The following is a 15,457-nucleotide window of genomic DNA, read 5'->3' as shown; positions in this document are numbered from 1 at the left end:
CGCTGTATGCCAAAATTGAGGCGATAACCAGGAAAGCGCAACCCCCTGTTTTCATGGTACTCCCTAAGGGTGCACGCCAACGGCTCAGCAATCGGGGCGTATAATAAGGGTGATAAGGGGCAGCCTGTCTAGTGCCCTTTGTGATCCTGAAAGGGGCAGTGACTAAAGAACCCACACGAACGGCTCAGCAATCGGGGCGTATTATAAGGAGCAGCCCTGTTTAGTGCCCTTTGTGATCTGAAGGGCAGTAACTAAAGAACCCACCGAATCCTGACCACTGAGACAGCATATAGCACTGCAGCCAGACGAAGAAACACGTCACCCACTCCTATCTGCTGGAGAACAGCCCTCATAAACACCCACTCTACAGAGACAATGCCTTTTTGGTGTCTGAAAAAACAGCTGCAGCCTTCACTAATGGGTCAACTTGTTGAATCTAAATCTGGTATTTGTAAAGTGCAAACTACTCACCAATAAGGGACTCAAGACGCAGAGGGCTGTCGGGGAGATTAAGGGAGCTATTGGCCAGAGTCACCTGGTGCTGAGCTACTAGCTCCAGAGATTGAACCGTGAGCCCTGCGCTCCGAAGTCAACCACCCTGGCCGCTGCACCACACCTCGCCCTGCACCAGGTAACACGAAACAGTGTTCTAAGGTTATATGACAAACTGCGACCTGGCACAATCCTGCCTGCTCTGGACGGACCACTAGAGGAACAATTGGAGCCAGCCTATTCGCCAGAATTTTGGAGAATATATTGGTGTCGACATTTAGCAGCGACAAGGGTCTGTAAGAGGAGCAGACAATAGGTGGTTTTCTTGGCTTCAAGAGGGTTACAATTAAAGCCTCCCTCATTGAGGGTGGCATCTCTCCAGTTTCCACCATTTCCTCATAAAGTGTGACTAAATGTGGTATAAGCATTTCTTGGAAGCCCTTATAAAAGTTCACAGTAAGGACATCAATGCCGGGTGCACCCGCAACTCGCATGTCTTTGAGAGCAGAGCGTGTCTCCGAGAGGTCAGGGGAACCATAAGTTGCTCTCTAAGCTCTGCAGTAAGCCATGCCATGCGTATATGCTCCAGATAATCGGCAATGGCCTCGCTATCCGGTGTAATGCGGGAGGCATACATATCTGCATAGTATCTACAGAACCTGTCGGCAATGCTCTCAGTATCATGCAATGGTTGATCTTCTTCATCTAACACTTTCATAATAACCCCTGTTTCCATTTCGAGGCACATTAGGGCCCCTAGGGTAGCGCGAGGGTGTTATCCATCCCCATACACCCTTGCAGTGGCATATTGGCCAAGGTGTTTGACTTCGTTGTCAGTCGTATCGTGATATTCAGTTAGCTTTTCCCTGATGTCTTTCAGTAACTGGGTGTCGCCGGAGTGCAAATGATCCCGCTCCATTTTAGCGATTTCCCCTTCCGAATGCGACAGCCTGTTTCTCAACAACTTGAGCACTTCTAGATGTTTTGAAATGGCCTCCCCTCTGATATAAACTTTGAAGGTTTCCCAAATCATGGTAAAGCAGGCAACCATACCAATGTTATTATGAAAAAACTCCTCTATCATTTGACCCATTTCTGCCTTAAAGGCTGAGTCTAGTAAGGAGTATGATGAAAACCTCCAGGTGAATGCCTCGAATTTCCGGAGTTGGAGAGCCAAATCTAGTGGAACATGTGCATGATCTGAATAAGTTCTCGGAAGAGAAGAGGTTCACAGTATATAATGCAGGAGACCAAGCTTTTGGCCACCAGCCAGACATCAATCGGAGTATAGATATCCTTATACTGCGAGGTAGTGTGTGAACCCTGCGTTCGCTGGGGATCGGTATCTCCATATATCAAGCAGGCTCAAGTGTTTAGCTATATCAACAATATCCCTAGTGCCAGCCAAGTGGCGATGAGGTGGGCCCTTCGAAAGATCACAGTAGTGATCCAACACGCAGTTGATGTCACCCCCCAAATCATTAGTAAGTCGCCGCACTGGAGCAGGCGTGCCCTGAATGGGTGGTAGAAATGCGGGTCATCATGGTTGGGACCATAGATCCCAACAAGCAATACCTTCAACCCATGCTTATAGAAGTTGGCAATTACAAACCTGCCACACAGGTCGGCATGAACTTTTTGTAAAGCTATACCAGATCTACTGCGAGTCCATATGAGGACCCCAAGGGCGTGGGAAGTGAAACCTGCAAAAAAATGAGAAATAAGATATGCCATTACTTTCCGAATCTTTCTATGGTCGTTAAGACCCCTCAAGTTCCTTGTAAGGAACTGGACTCTTGGGCAGCTACGCTGATCCTTCTCGGAGTGTACTACTTCACCCATACCACCCTGTTAATGTAAGGATACCAATCATGATCATCCAGCCAAAGCACGAACATATTTTCCAATAGGAACACACAAACAGTAATCCCATGAGCAAACTCTCCCACTCTATGCCTTCCCAAACTGAGCATAGCAGAATTAAATCCCACCCCTGCCCCACCCAACCAATTCCTTAAGGAAGAAAACAAAATATTACATAGTGTGGTTCACATATAGGGTGGACGTTACCGGGCAAGTGCCTCTGTAAGTGGCCCTACCTTTCTCGTTCCACGTATTCAGAAAACAACGCACCCATCACTTATTGAGAAAGATCTCACTGAAATGTCCAATTGCCCCATCAATGAAATGAATTAAGTAGTCTGTTAATTATGTTCCATTGTGCACCAAGGAGAGACAAAGTAAAACTTCTTAGGCTGACCAAAACACCACCCAATAGGTGCACATCGAAATTAAATATATGGGAATGGCCTTACCAAGTTCTGAAGTCTCAAGCAAATCATCCAGGCAACCCTGCCAAATGAACAAGACAAATATAGGTCTTCCAGCATATAGGGGTGTTGGGAGTATAATATTGTACTTCAAGTGACATTGCACAGTGCCCCTACCGATCCCGCCACAAACCACTAAACACAACAGATCTTTAGCCTCATAGTCACAATATTGGTCAGATTATTGCTCCTCTAGGCCTAGGGAGTCCTCATTTCTGCCAGGTGAGGCCCTGGGGGAACCCCTACTAGAGCCTGCGCCCTCAGTGCGCTTAAGGAACTGGAGGACTTGTTTCGGGTCCATAAATAAATGTGTTTTCCCCTCAGATAGGATCCGTAGCTTTGGAGGGTATAGCATGCTGTATTCCAGTTGCAATTCATGTAGCTTCCTCTTCATTGGGATGAACTTGGCGAGCTTCTTGTACTTACTGTGTGAAATCCAGGTATAAGGACAACTTCATGCCCTCATATCTCAAAATGTTCAACTATCTTGCCCTTCTGAGGGCAGCATCACGGTCTATATGACTGAAAAGCTGTGCAATTATTGGGTGGGGATTGGCCCCCGGGACGAGTTTGGGGGCCAGCGATCGAGGAGCGCGCTTTACAACAAACCTATCCGAAAAGGTGTCTCTGCTTAGCAGCGCTATAAGGAGTTATTCTACATACTATTCCATATTATTGATATTTGTTGATTCCTCCATGCCTACGGTATTGTTTCGCCTAGAATGAGCTTCCAAGTCTTCGGCTTTGACTTGGAGTGTATAGAGCAGATTATCCATTTTAGTATGCGTAGTCTCCTCCGCAGTTAATATGTCCACAGCATCAGACACTCTTCTTTTCACAGTGTCCATCCTCTCCGTATGTTTGTCTAATCTCTCGGTCATTATATCCATCCTGAAGGAGAGGGCATCAATTTTTTCATCAATCTTCGATAAGCTGCGCTGCATCGCCGCAAGGATCTGTTTCAGGTCTGAGTCAATTTTTGGATCCGTTGACTCTGAGTCTGCTGTACTAACGGCAGCCTCTTTGTGCCTAGGTGTCTTACGCGGCTCAAACTTAAGCTTAGGTTGTGATCTGTCTGTTTTGCCCATATTGGCTCCTTTCAAGGGTGCTGTAGAATACCCAGACGAAAAACACCACAGATAAGAGCACACCAGTCCCCTCCAGTGCTCACCCCGCCATGATTATAATGAAGGATGCAAATCAGGACGTACACTGTGACTTGCGCTGGGTTAGAAAATGAGCATATATATTGTTTCTGCACCATGCTACCCTCCGCAGAGCACCGCAGCAGAGACGGAGCAGTCAGCCAACATAGTGTCCCAGTAGTTGTAGGCCACCTACTGTACGTGTCCCAAAGGTTGAAGATCAGCTACTGTACTCCATCTCTCTTGAGATTTACTCCCAATTGGGGGGTCAGTTAGTTGCAGCGGAACCAGAGGCATTAAGGACTAGAATGGAGTGTCTCTGTGGAGGATGCAGGGTGAGGCTGTATGCTGCAACGGGAACGGCACAACTTGATCAAAAGTGTGCTTGCAAACACAGTGGCTGCGGCCTAGGCCTCCCCCAGTGGTCCTGTCTACTCCACCGAGGGGTCCCGTGTCTCAGTACCACTAGATTGGGTGGCTGCTTGACTCGCAGCGCTCCCACCAATTCCCTCCGCGCGGACACCAACATGTAATATTTGATGCCCAGGGGATAAAATAAGTTAGTTTAGGGCAAAAAGCAGCAGTTGGGCACCAGGATTGTGCCGGATAGTAGGCCGAGCTCACAAAGCTACTCTAGTTAGCTGCCAACTTGAAGCCAGGCAAGCTCCGCCCCCTTTTAACACTGGTTTTCAGTGTGCAAGCTTTGTTGCTGTCCCTTCCTTGCACCAACCTTTCATAGATACGGTCTTCCTGCCTTGGTATTCCCCAGCCAATCCTAAGTACCATCATGTTGCTTCCTTTGCAGTCTCCCTACCTGCATTGATAAAAGGACAACATTGTCAAAAGGTTCTAAAGCAATTCTCAACCTCTTTTTCTCTGCTTCAACATTTTCAGAAGGAATGTTTTTCTAGGACCCATATTCCAGGAGCTAGGAACAGCTGTTGACCTGTAGTAACCTACCAACCTAATATCAGTTTCAAACCTGTAGTGCCTTTGGAGCTTTATTCAGGCCTGGGCTGAAGATGCTTTTTGACCTAAATCAAGACTCATGTCACAAGTGCTCATGGGGCTAAATTAGAGCCTCGTTATGAGGTCTGAAGGATAGTGAGGACCCATCCGTGAGGTACTCCATCCTTCAGCCACAATATTTTTCTATTAACAGGTCGTTTCTTCTTCAGTTCCAGTCCCAATTAATGAACTAATACATCTCTTAAAAGGCATATCCCATGCTTTGCTGTCAATATATTTTTCAGTAGTTCCATCTAAACTGGTATTATGAACACTTCACAGGGTATACTATAACAGAGGTGGGCTCCATACAATGGGCAGAGCCCCCTCCCCCACCTGAGGTGCGGGCAGCGGACTGCACTTACATTCATAAAGTGTGGACTTGCCCTCAGACAGAGAGCTACTGGAACAGGATAGTCTCAAACCTGTCTGAGATACTGGGAGTACCTGTTAGGGCAAACCCCCCACAGCTCGTTCTGTGGGTTCCTAAGGGTCTGTTGACCTACAGAGGAGCCATTACTTTTTTGTTTTTGCTGGTATTTGCCTTGGCCAATAGAGACATAGTGATGTGCTGGGGGAACCCCTTGACCCTACCAGGGAGATTTGGGTAACTGGGGTGATTCACTGCAGGGAGGCAGAAAGAGTTGTTTACACAATCGGAGGCTGCCCCAAAATGTTTGATATAATATGGAAATGTTGGAGACAACATTACGGACTGATATGGGAACGTTGGGGATCCCCAAAGTCCTCCCCAATGGGACACTACCTTGTACTATTGACTCGAATCCTGCCCCTGAAGGCGGCAGATAGCATCGCCCACTCCTTCATTACCAGCCTGGGCATATATGGTCCTGAGGTTGTGGGAGCTAGGGAGGTTAGGGGGGCTATTGTGGTTTTTGCCTCCATCCAAATGTGATCCGCAAAAGGGAACTACATGATGTACTTGTCCTGGTCGCATTCAGTTTGTTAAGCATAAATAAAGTTTTTTTTATTTTTAAACTGGTATTCTGTCCTCTAAGAACCATCCGAAGGCCATTACTGGTGCGTGAGTATCTTTTCTTTAAGTCCGTTCAACTCCTGAATTACAAAAGTGGTCTCTAACTCTGCGCCTTGTTCTTCAGGTTAACTAGATCCTTGCCACTGTTTTAGAATGGAGCATAAGTCAATATCAACTTTTTAACAACACTTATGTTCAGTCAATAATGAGAGTTTAGGTGAATTTATTTATTGTGTTAAGTTTTGGTATCTAATCTCTTTATTCAAATTATAAATGTAGATAAATCTGTTTTCAGAAATATCAAGGAAAATAATGGTTAGCGACAAACAGAAAATATTACGGCCTGTTCCATGAAGGTAACTTATCCAAGTTCCTATTCTACGCTAATAGATCCTAACCTACCAGAAATCATGAAGAGTACTTTTCAGAAAAGTGCGAGAATAGTAAGGAACATTTAGAATAGGATTTTGATTTTAGATTACCTTCTCATAAAGAGCAGTTCTAGAAACTTGTCCAAGTCTCCTCTCTTAATTAGATGTTTGTCACAGGAACAGCTATATTTTTTAAGGAATTTAGAAAACACCACCAAAAGTAGCTCACAGTGCAAAAGGCAGGAAAAGGATAGTCACAGAACAATTAGTCTGGACCAATCTGAGCAGCATAAAGCTCTCGGCGCTTGTTCGAAGGAAAAGGTAATGGAAGAGCGCTGAAGTCTCCAAAGTAGGAACATGTATATTAAACACAGAAACGTGCGTATCCATCTACTTTGGTGTTAGTTCATCTTAGTCCAATGATAAAAGGATCGTTTAATGGTCTGCTACAACCTACTTCATTCCCACTGTAACCTATGAAGGCGGCAAAACATTATCTGCAAGCAGTCTAAGTCGCAAATGTTCATAAATGTTAGTTTCATGTTAAGGTCCCAAGATACCACTACAGCTTGTTCTATTAGCTATTCAGAACTCCACTGCATGATAATGAGCTATTCTAAAGCAGAAACAATCTAGCTGTAACTTCTACGAAATTATATCATGAGATTCGCATATTGTTTTAATATACTGTTGGTGTTCATTATTGTGAATAAGTGACAGCTAAAATCTAACCAAATACGATGAGGACATGTAGCTTAGGAAGGAAAGAAAACACTTATTGAAGTCAGCACATTCTACAAGAAGGACATGTCTAATGAAGTTAACGTGAATTATTTATTTAATTCTGCACCGTGCAACATCATGCTAAATCGTGTATTTATTTAAGGAAAGTTCAAATAAAGGCAATGCAGAATATAGAGAAATAAATGAGGCCTAGCTTAACTTAACGATGTAAATACAATAGAAATGGATGCTTACTACAAAAAAAATCATGCTACCAGTTAATTTGCGCATTTGCAGGCTTATCACATATTTTAGGCTAATGTTACTTGCTTCATCACCATACTGTAGTCTGATGTATAAGGCTCCTGCAAACACATAAGCACTAATACCGAAGCTGGACCGGAAGATTATACTTGAAAATCATCCAAATCCAGGCTAGACATGGACTCTCCTCTATAGCCTAAAAAAGTGCCTTTCCAGAGGTATGTCCACCAACACCTCAGAGGAATTTGCAAATCTCCTACATCCAAGAATGTACTCTTTGGGCTCCTTAACTCCATTTGCTTGTGATGAAGAATATATTTGTGGTAAGAGGCAGAAATAAGAGAGACACAACACTGTCCCACTATGAGTGGGTAACCCTGGGGATATTTTCCTAAGACTCTTACAGAGCACCACTGAAGATAAACATTAGGCGCCACAGCAGAATACTCTGCGGAAGCCTAGCCCACCACCTGACCATCCACATACGAAGACACTGGTTATGAAATTTCAACTAATATACCCTTTTTAGACTTTGTAACTTTACCAAAACCTATGTGTCACACTTTCCTGGACTTCATTTTATCTAAAGTTAGTTGACACAAGGTCATATATGATCTAGGCTCCAACAAATATTTTCTAACAGCCCCCAAAACAAAGCTGTGTCGTCCGGCGATCAGGCTTATCTGTTGTGGCAGCCTGAATTCTCTACCATTGTTCTTTCGGTCTGATTTCTCCTTAATTAACTTCAGAGAATTAGTAACAACATGTATTTTCACTCATTGTTTACCCCAGCAATCTCTGCCTTAGATTGGTTGTTTAAGCGCCATGAAACTACAGTGAGATTTACTACTACTTTACTACTTGAGATTTATAAATTATCCAGAACTCAACCTGTTTTAAGGAATTGTGTTCAAAGAGACCCAGTCAACCTCCAAGAATACAATAAATACTGAACTCAGTCCTGCCTTAATCTCCAGTACCACTTCAGTCATTTAACTCTAGAAACAGACTGTCTCTCCCTGGTTACACATAGACCTTTGCAGTGCATTAACTAATAGAGGTTTCATTAATGTACTATAGTGCATTTCCCACTAAACCTTTTTACATTTATTTTTAAATTACGCTGCCCGTTATTTAATATGTAGGTACTTAATTGTGAAAGACAAAAAACGTTCAGAATATTTTGGAACTTACTTATGAAAGGGTTGCACCACCAGAGCATTACTTTTTTTTACACTCCGGCGGCGCAAGTGTCTAAACCATACCTATGACTCAGCACAAAGTCACCCTGCATGGCTTTGCATGGCCTCCTAGATATGGAGCAGGACAAAGCAGCGCAAGTCACTGTGTTGCCTTACTCTGCGCGACGGAGGTGTTCCATAGGCGTTGCGTGGGGGTTCCCAAGCAACACCCATGGATTTTGATGCTGCACCATATTTACTAAATCTGGTAAACCTGGGACAGCACCAAAAATGTACGCCTCACCAGTGCAGGCGTACCGAGAAGAAATTTGTTTAATTTTGCAGCTCAAATAGAAAGAGAAAAACGTCTCTTGGGATTGTTTTTGTGAAGGAAAGTGCCTCTTCTTGCACAAAAACAATCCTGCCTAGTTGGTGCTAGGTAGCAATTTGTGTTCCAACGCAAGGGGAAAGGACAGGAATGCACTGTGTTTCATAAATATGGTGTATTCCTGTCCTTATACATTGGTGTAGCGCAGCAAGAATACTTGCGGCGCTGCCCTACGTCAATTCCTCATAAATGAAGCCCTTTGTTTTTAGTTACACCTTTGACCATGCCCCCCCCGCTCACTGACCTTTGGTTGGCTAAACATGTTTAATATTATATCCCCACTGTAAAAATGATTTGCTGTGGGAATTGGGGTGTTTATGGTTATTGATGATGATGAGTACCAGGTTCTAGAAATTTTTGTCAGGAGGGGGTCCTTATGCCTACATTTTTTGACAAGGGGGTCTCAGCATCAAAAAGTTGGAAGACCTTTGCCTTCCTAATATGAGCTAAAAAAAAAACTTCCCTCTTCTATTCCTCCACTATCCTTTTCAATCCAACTAAGAGACTTGCATGTCCACCACTCAAATTAATTTCATATTTCTGATACTAATTCCCCACTAATCCTGTTCTGTAGTAGCGTGCTACCTGCCGAAAAGCCCTTTGACAACTCATCAGGGGTGGCAAGCACTCTATAAATGCAATAACAATTACAATATCTGGGATACTGGCTTACTTTTGTGGCGTTTGAGGTAGTTCAGATGGCGTCTCGAGCCTCATTGCTGCACTTAATGAAATATTGTCAAATAATGTACTGAAATTGAAAGAAAAATAACAAAATGGTTTAGGATCGTAGCTGCAGAAACCCGATTCGACCAAGGTTTTTCAAACCACTTAATGCAAGGCTTAAAGTTCTGCTTTTCGAATATATAGGTTCTGTACAACACAGGAGAGTGATCACTCAAATCAGCTGAATGAGATGTCCTGCATATTTCAAATGCCACTGCGACAACGTTTTTGTTTTCATATGATCTTGTCCATGTTACAGATTATATATCATTTCAGTGAGTGGTAGAATATATAACCCTAATGTCTGTTTGGTGGATATGTTACTATTGAAGGAAAGAGAGAATCTACCCAATCGATTCATCTCTTGTGAAAAAAGGTTTACTTTCCAAGTACTGGTTGAGGTTTGGGCTTTCGCATTAATTGGAGTTTATTGCAGGACTCATACGAATAGCTGCAGAAGCTGCACTTATGGTGCACGGATTGACAGAACTTCTGGTATTGGATCTCCTTATTTACTTTTGTTACAGGGAATGGAACTGGACAGTACATTTTTTCGGAACTGTATAAAAAGCTAGATTTATGTCAAAAGATAGAGTAGATCTGTATGTGGGTGGGAAAGTGTAAATAAGAGGACTGAATGATCAGGGGGACAGGATATGCTATACTCTGATGGATGGCAGTCATTTCAAAAGTGAGGCGCTATTTGAGATATCGGGGCTTGCTCTGAATGTTGTGTTCATCAGTGATGACCGGAAAGGGAAGTTTCAAGGAAAAATCATGAAATGTCAACATTTTACAGCGTGTCTTTAATGCACTGTCCTGTTTATTTTCTCTCTTCTGTCTCCAAAGGTGCACGATTCCTTCCATAAGTACCTGAAGCCCCTGCAGGCCAAGCTCTGAGAAGACCAGGCAACTGCTGGACAGTCGCATTGACCTGTAGCCGGTGTCAAGCCTAGGGCACGCAAAATTAGGATTTCGTTGTGTGCTGCTTTGCGTGTCAATTACCTCTAATCAGTTTCACATATTTCTTAATTTCCCAGGAAATCTGCTTTTGATTGACACCATTTGAATGCTCGGTTGCTATAAACAAATCCGAGATTTCAATTTTTAAATTACTCTGGCTCCATGTGAAGTTAGATCTCATTCACAAGATAAGCAGTCTCCAAGAGAGGTGTGTCCTAGAGTGCACTCAATATTAAATCACACATCCAAGTTGACACCGATGACAACAATCGGTAGTTGAAGCTCGATGATGTGTCTGCTTACTCTTGCTGGGGTCTTTTAGTTCAAGTGTCCAAATCCCAAGCAGACCGACCATCCCTCAGTAGGTCGGATATACTGCCTTATGCTGTAACTTAAATGAAAACATTCCATCTCTTGGCCGAATGAGGCCTTTTCCGTTCATGTTGCTGTCTGGACGATTACCTTCTGTTTCCTGCCAGTGATCCTAGATCGCAGATCATTGGTTGTTGGAGAAGCATTACTTTTCTTCCTGCTGGTGAATGCTCTGTCCTAAACCAGAAGCAGCTGATCGAGATTCTAAGCATTTGGTCTGTAAGACACCTCGTCACTCAGTCCAAGGTTGCAAACACCCCTAAACTGGAGACTGCAAACAGAGGTATGCTTTAGCCAAGACTGTGTTAAATCAGAAATTACGAAAAAAGAAATTCAATTTTTTCTACCAAAACTGCTTATACACCCTGGCAGATGAAGCTGGACAGAGCATCGCGATATGTGGAGTACATGCCATGCCGTTCACTCCAAAGAACACCGAAAAGTACTGAGAAGTTGAAAATGTTGCACATGTCAAAAGTATGCTTACAGCCCTTACGTGCTCCAAGTATTGTGAAGTGTCCTCTATTGATATCTCTTTAACAAGCTCCCTGGTTGCAGCATTAATAGTCAGATGTGTAATTGTCATAAGCACTCTACAGCACCCAGGTACTTCCTTAGACAAGTTGATAAAAACATGATACACTTGTAGCATTTCGTGCCGCCTAGCTAGAGCTTCTGGTTTATCACTGGTGTCTTCAAGCTGTTCTGATTTCAGTGTGTGCTGATGGGCCAGTCAAAATGCATAGGAAGACACTTCTTAACTCGAGAACATTTTGAGTTTATAAACAATAGTTTTAACACCTGCCTCGATGGCTTCTTTGGAGAAATATGATTGCAGGATGTTTCTCCACGTGGGAAATATCTTAATATATAGGAATACTGACCGAACTAAAAATAATGGTTCATTTTGATGTTGCACTTTTCACCGGAATTTTATAGAACGTGTACATCTAGATTAATCTAAAAATTGACAGCAATAATACATTTAAGAAGTATACTTTCAGATTTATCATGTCAACTACAATTTACTATGAAGAATGTATATAAAACATAAGCTGGAATAAATAACTAGGTTCAGTGTGTTTATTTTCTGGGACGACAACTATAGGTAGATGTGCAGTTAATATTGTCATTGCTTCACTGTCATTAGAATGGAATTCTACTTGGTCTGATTGGAGTAATGCATCATTGACTGTCTCCTTTCGGTCAGTCTGATAGCATTTGAACTAAGAGTAGCAGCTGATCGCCTATAATTATGTATTATAAAATATGTATGGACAGTTCCATGTTGGAAGGTGCTCTAGTGAGGGTGTCGGTGGGAACAGAGCTGACACCTAAGGGCACTCTGTGTAAACCGAGAATTACCCATCACCCATGGATGATATTCTATGTTCAAATCTAAACCGAAAGGTATTTAATCAGAGCCTAAGCATTACTGTACTGTAACCAATGCAGTCAATTTTACACTTGAAAATACATGTAATGAACAGTGCCTTCATTGTATGTTCTTGTGTGCATTGTATGGCTTCTGTCTAGTGATGCTCTGAACCAGACCTGCTGGCTTCGACTACTGATCCTGTAGAGTGTAGTGATGTCAACTAGGGCGTCTATGAAACCTGCTCTTATGACCTATTTAGGTATCAGGCGTGTTTGCTTTGTAGCTAGTCTTACACTGGTGGAAAGATGTGCCAAAAGGATTGTTCATGTTTAAGTTGTACCTTTTAAAGGTCGACCTGGTTTAACCCATCAAATGTTGTGGTGTGATTTGGATTTTATTTGAGCTGCACTACCCAGCAGCCTTTGAGGACCTTGCATCAAAGCTCCTCAACAAGAGACCAGCTTTGATAAAAACTGCACAGCACTCCGATTGGCATAGCTTTGGGCCCAAGCGGTTGAAAGGAGACAGCTTGGGTATCACCAAGAAGGCAGAGATACAGCTGGTACTGCTAGAATTCAGCGGAGGGCACAAGGATGCAACGGAGACTGTAGGAATGTTTGTAGCTCGACTACCCGCATACAGCCAGGATTACAAGGAGACTATAAGGGTAGATTATAAGAAAACAATGGAACATAGCAGACTGCAAGAATAGAACTAGGATTCACAGAAAACATATGATGGCACGAGGAGACAAACACAATTGCAAAAGATGCTGAGTCTATTAAAAATAGTCCCACTTACTTGTGAACATAGTGTTAGACAAAGGTTCAGTGTGTTACAAGAGCTTACAATATAAAATACACCATTCTGTTCAGGTTGTGTATTTAGCAGTTGGTGGACGTCCTTTAGAGTGTCTGCTAATAACTCCTGAGGATACACTTAGACAAAGGTTCATTATGTTACAAGAGCATCGAGCATAATATATCACCGAAAAAACCATAAAGCTCTCTCAAGGTTGTGTTGGAAGCCATTGGACGATGTCACCAGGCAAAAACTAAAGTTGCCAAGACATAGCATCTATAACACAAAACTTAGAAATTGCGTCATTTAAGGTAGCTGCGCTATCCTAATTCCCACCCCAGCGATGCATAAGATGTTAGACAACGCATCACTGGTAACAGTGCCTATAACCTCATTATTAACATATTGGATGAAATCCCATGGGCTGCAAATTATTTCTCTTTTATTCACTTGTTGACTGGCATCGTAGGCATTATATGGTTTAACTTCAGAGACATCTACAGATTGAACGGCCAGAGCTCAAGGCAATAACCAGTGGGCTCTGGAGCAGAGGTGCCGATTGCAGGCTCTTGGGGACTTTTCGCTCAGTCTGGCCAAAGGCTAGTGCAGGTACTCGGAGCTTGCTGAGCACGGCTTAAGACATTCACAACAGGCTGTATGGAGATTGGGGCCGTTCAGCCATGCTCAGTGCACAGAGCCTGCTGGGCAAAACCAAAGGTCCAGCCCAATGGGCTCTTGGGGAAGCAATCCTGAGTGTGGGATTGGCTGAACGGCTTTGTGCGTTGAGTTTGCTGTTCACAGCCGATGTCTATGCTCTGCATCTGAAGGTCTGGAGTGCCAAATGAATTAAGTGAGGTCATCAATTTTGTCAAATGTGATTCGATGTGTGATTCAATGAGTGTTGTGATTTGTGATTTCTTCAGTGATGTAATGAGTGATATAAAGAGAAAAACAGTGTGGGACTAAGTTAATGATGCATACCTATATAACTGGTAAATTTCAGTTTTAGGATTTTTTTGTCAGTAAATTTAAATAACTCAGTTGTTTGACTCGTAGCTACACTTGTATGCTAAAACACAACCTTAATCAAATCCTAGACTGTTTTTGTTGTTGTTGTGAGTGTCAGAGATTTTTAAAATGATATACCTAAGTAGTTCTGCGGAATCTAGAGCCTGAGAAGCAAAGGCTCTTTAGACAATTACTTAGATCTCCAGAGTCCATGTCGGTGTTACCTCTGACTGAAGATAGTGGTCATAATCTGCGAGCTCTGGAAGCAGGGTGTGGCCTACAGTCATGCCCTGTGTTCAGCCATTTTGGCCTAGAGCTTTCTTAGTTTTGTGAAAATCTGCTTTGACGTTCTTGAGGTATCCACCAAAGTGTGTGTGTGTGTGTGTCTTCACTCATTGGTCTTTTGTTGTTATTCCTATTTTGCTTCAAGCCACTACAGCATGTGATAATGCCTACTTACGCCTTTGGTTACCGTGAGTGACTGCATTTTGCTCTTTAACAAGGTGGACATCCGCACATAAGCTAGGGCCCTTTAGTGCCAGTGGTGCCTGATGTGATAATAGGGTGCATTTCAAATGAGCACAGTGCACATTCCAGCTTTATCAGTTCCTGTCTCCTTTGAAGTGGACTACTGCTATTTCACAGTGTACAATATTGTGTTCCTGGACTCTGTTTCACCGATGGTTCTTAAATAAACTTTGCAAACTTTATTGTGTTTAATTTGCAGCACACTTGTAACAGTATTATTTAAACACAGGTGGGGTAAAGTCTGGGTTTTAGTATCCAATATTTTATACTGTGAACCCTCTTTCCATAAACTTTCCTTTAATTTTTCTTTCCTGTTTACTTCTTTCTTTCCATCATTTTCTTATTTGCCTTTTTCCTTCTTACTTTCATGTCTGCCTTCTTTCGTTTTCTTTCCTTTTTTCTTTCTTTCTTTAAATCAATCAATCAAATACTTGTGTAGCGCAGCTTATCACCCGAGAGGGTCTCCAGGCGCTGTGCTGCAGGTTTCACTCGAAGAACCAGGTTTTGAACCCCTTCCAGAAGTGGGTCAACGAGGGTGAGGTGTGGAGGTGGAGGGGAAGGGCGTTCCAGGATTTAGTGGTAAGGTGGGAGAAGGAGCGTCCTTGGGAGCAGCAGCCTTCCTTCTTTTTTGCCTTCTTCCTCTTACTTTTTTCCCCCTTTTTTCTCTTGTTTTTTTCGTTCTTGCCTACTTTCCTTTTTTCTTTTCTTCATTCCTTTTTCCTTTTTGCCTTTATTTTAACTTCTTTCCTTTATTTCTTTTTGATATTATGCCCTTCTTTCTT

The 15,457-nt window shown here is 42.8% G+C and overlaps 1 protein-coding gene across 3 annotated transcripts in view; it reads left to right on the top strand.

Moving 5' to 3' along the window:
• The window catches only part of LOC144770227 (peroxisomal acyl-coenzyme A oxidase 1-like), a 214,853-nt gene extending 202,828 nt beyond the window's left edge, over positions 1–12,025 (top strand). For all 3 annotated transcript variants that reach the window (XM_078654560.1, XM_078654562.1, XM_078654561.1), the window contains exon 14: positions 10,475–12,025. In XM_078654560.1, the coding sequence (XP_078510686.1) occupies positions 10,475–10,525 (51 nt within the window). In that variant the 3' untranslated portion in view covers positions 10,526–12,025. The remainder of the gene's footprint in view (positions 1–10,474) is intronic.
• Positions 12,026–15,457: the final 3,432 nt, after the last annotated feature.

Source organism: Lissotriton helveticus, chromosome 7, assembly GCF_964261635.1.
Source record: "Lissotriton helveticus chromosome 7, aLisHel1.1, whole genome shotgun sequence".
Taxonomy (NCBI): Eukaryota; Metazoa; Chordata; class Amphibia; order Caudata; family Salamandridae; genus Lissotriton; species Lissotriton helveticus.
Note: the sequence above shows the minus strand (reverse complement) of the source record. Positions and strands in the feature narration are given on the sequence as shown.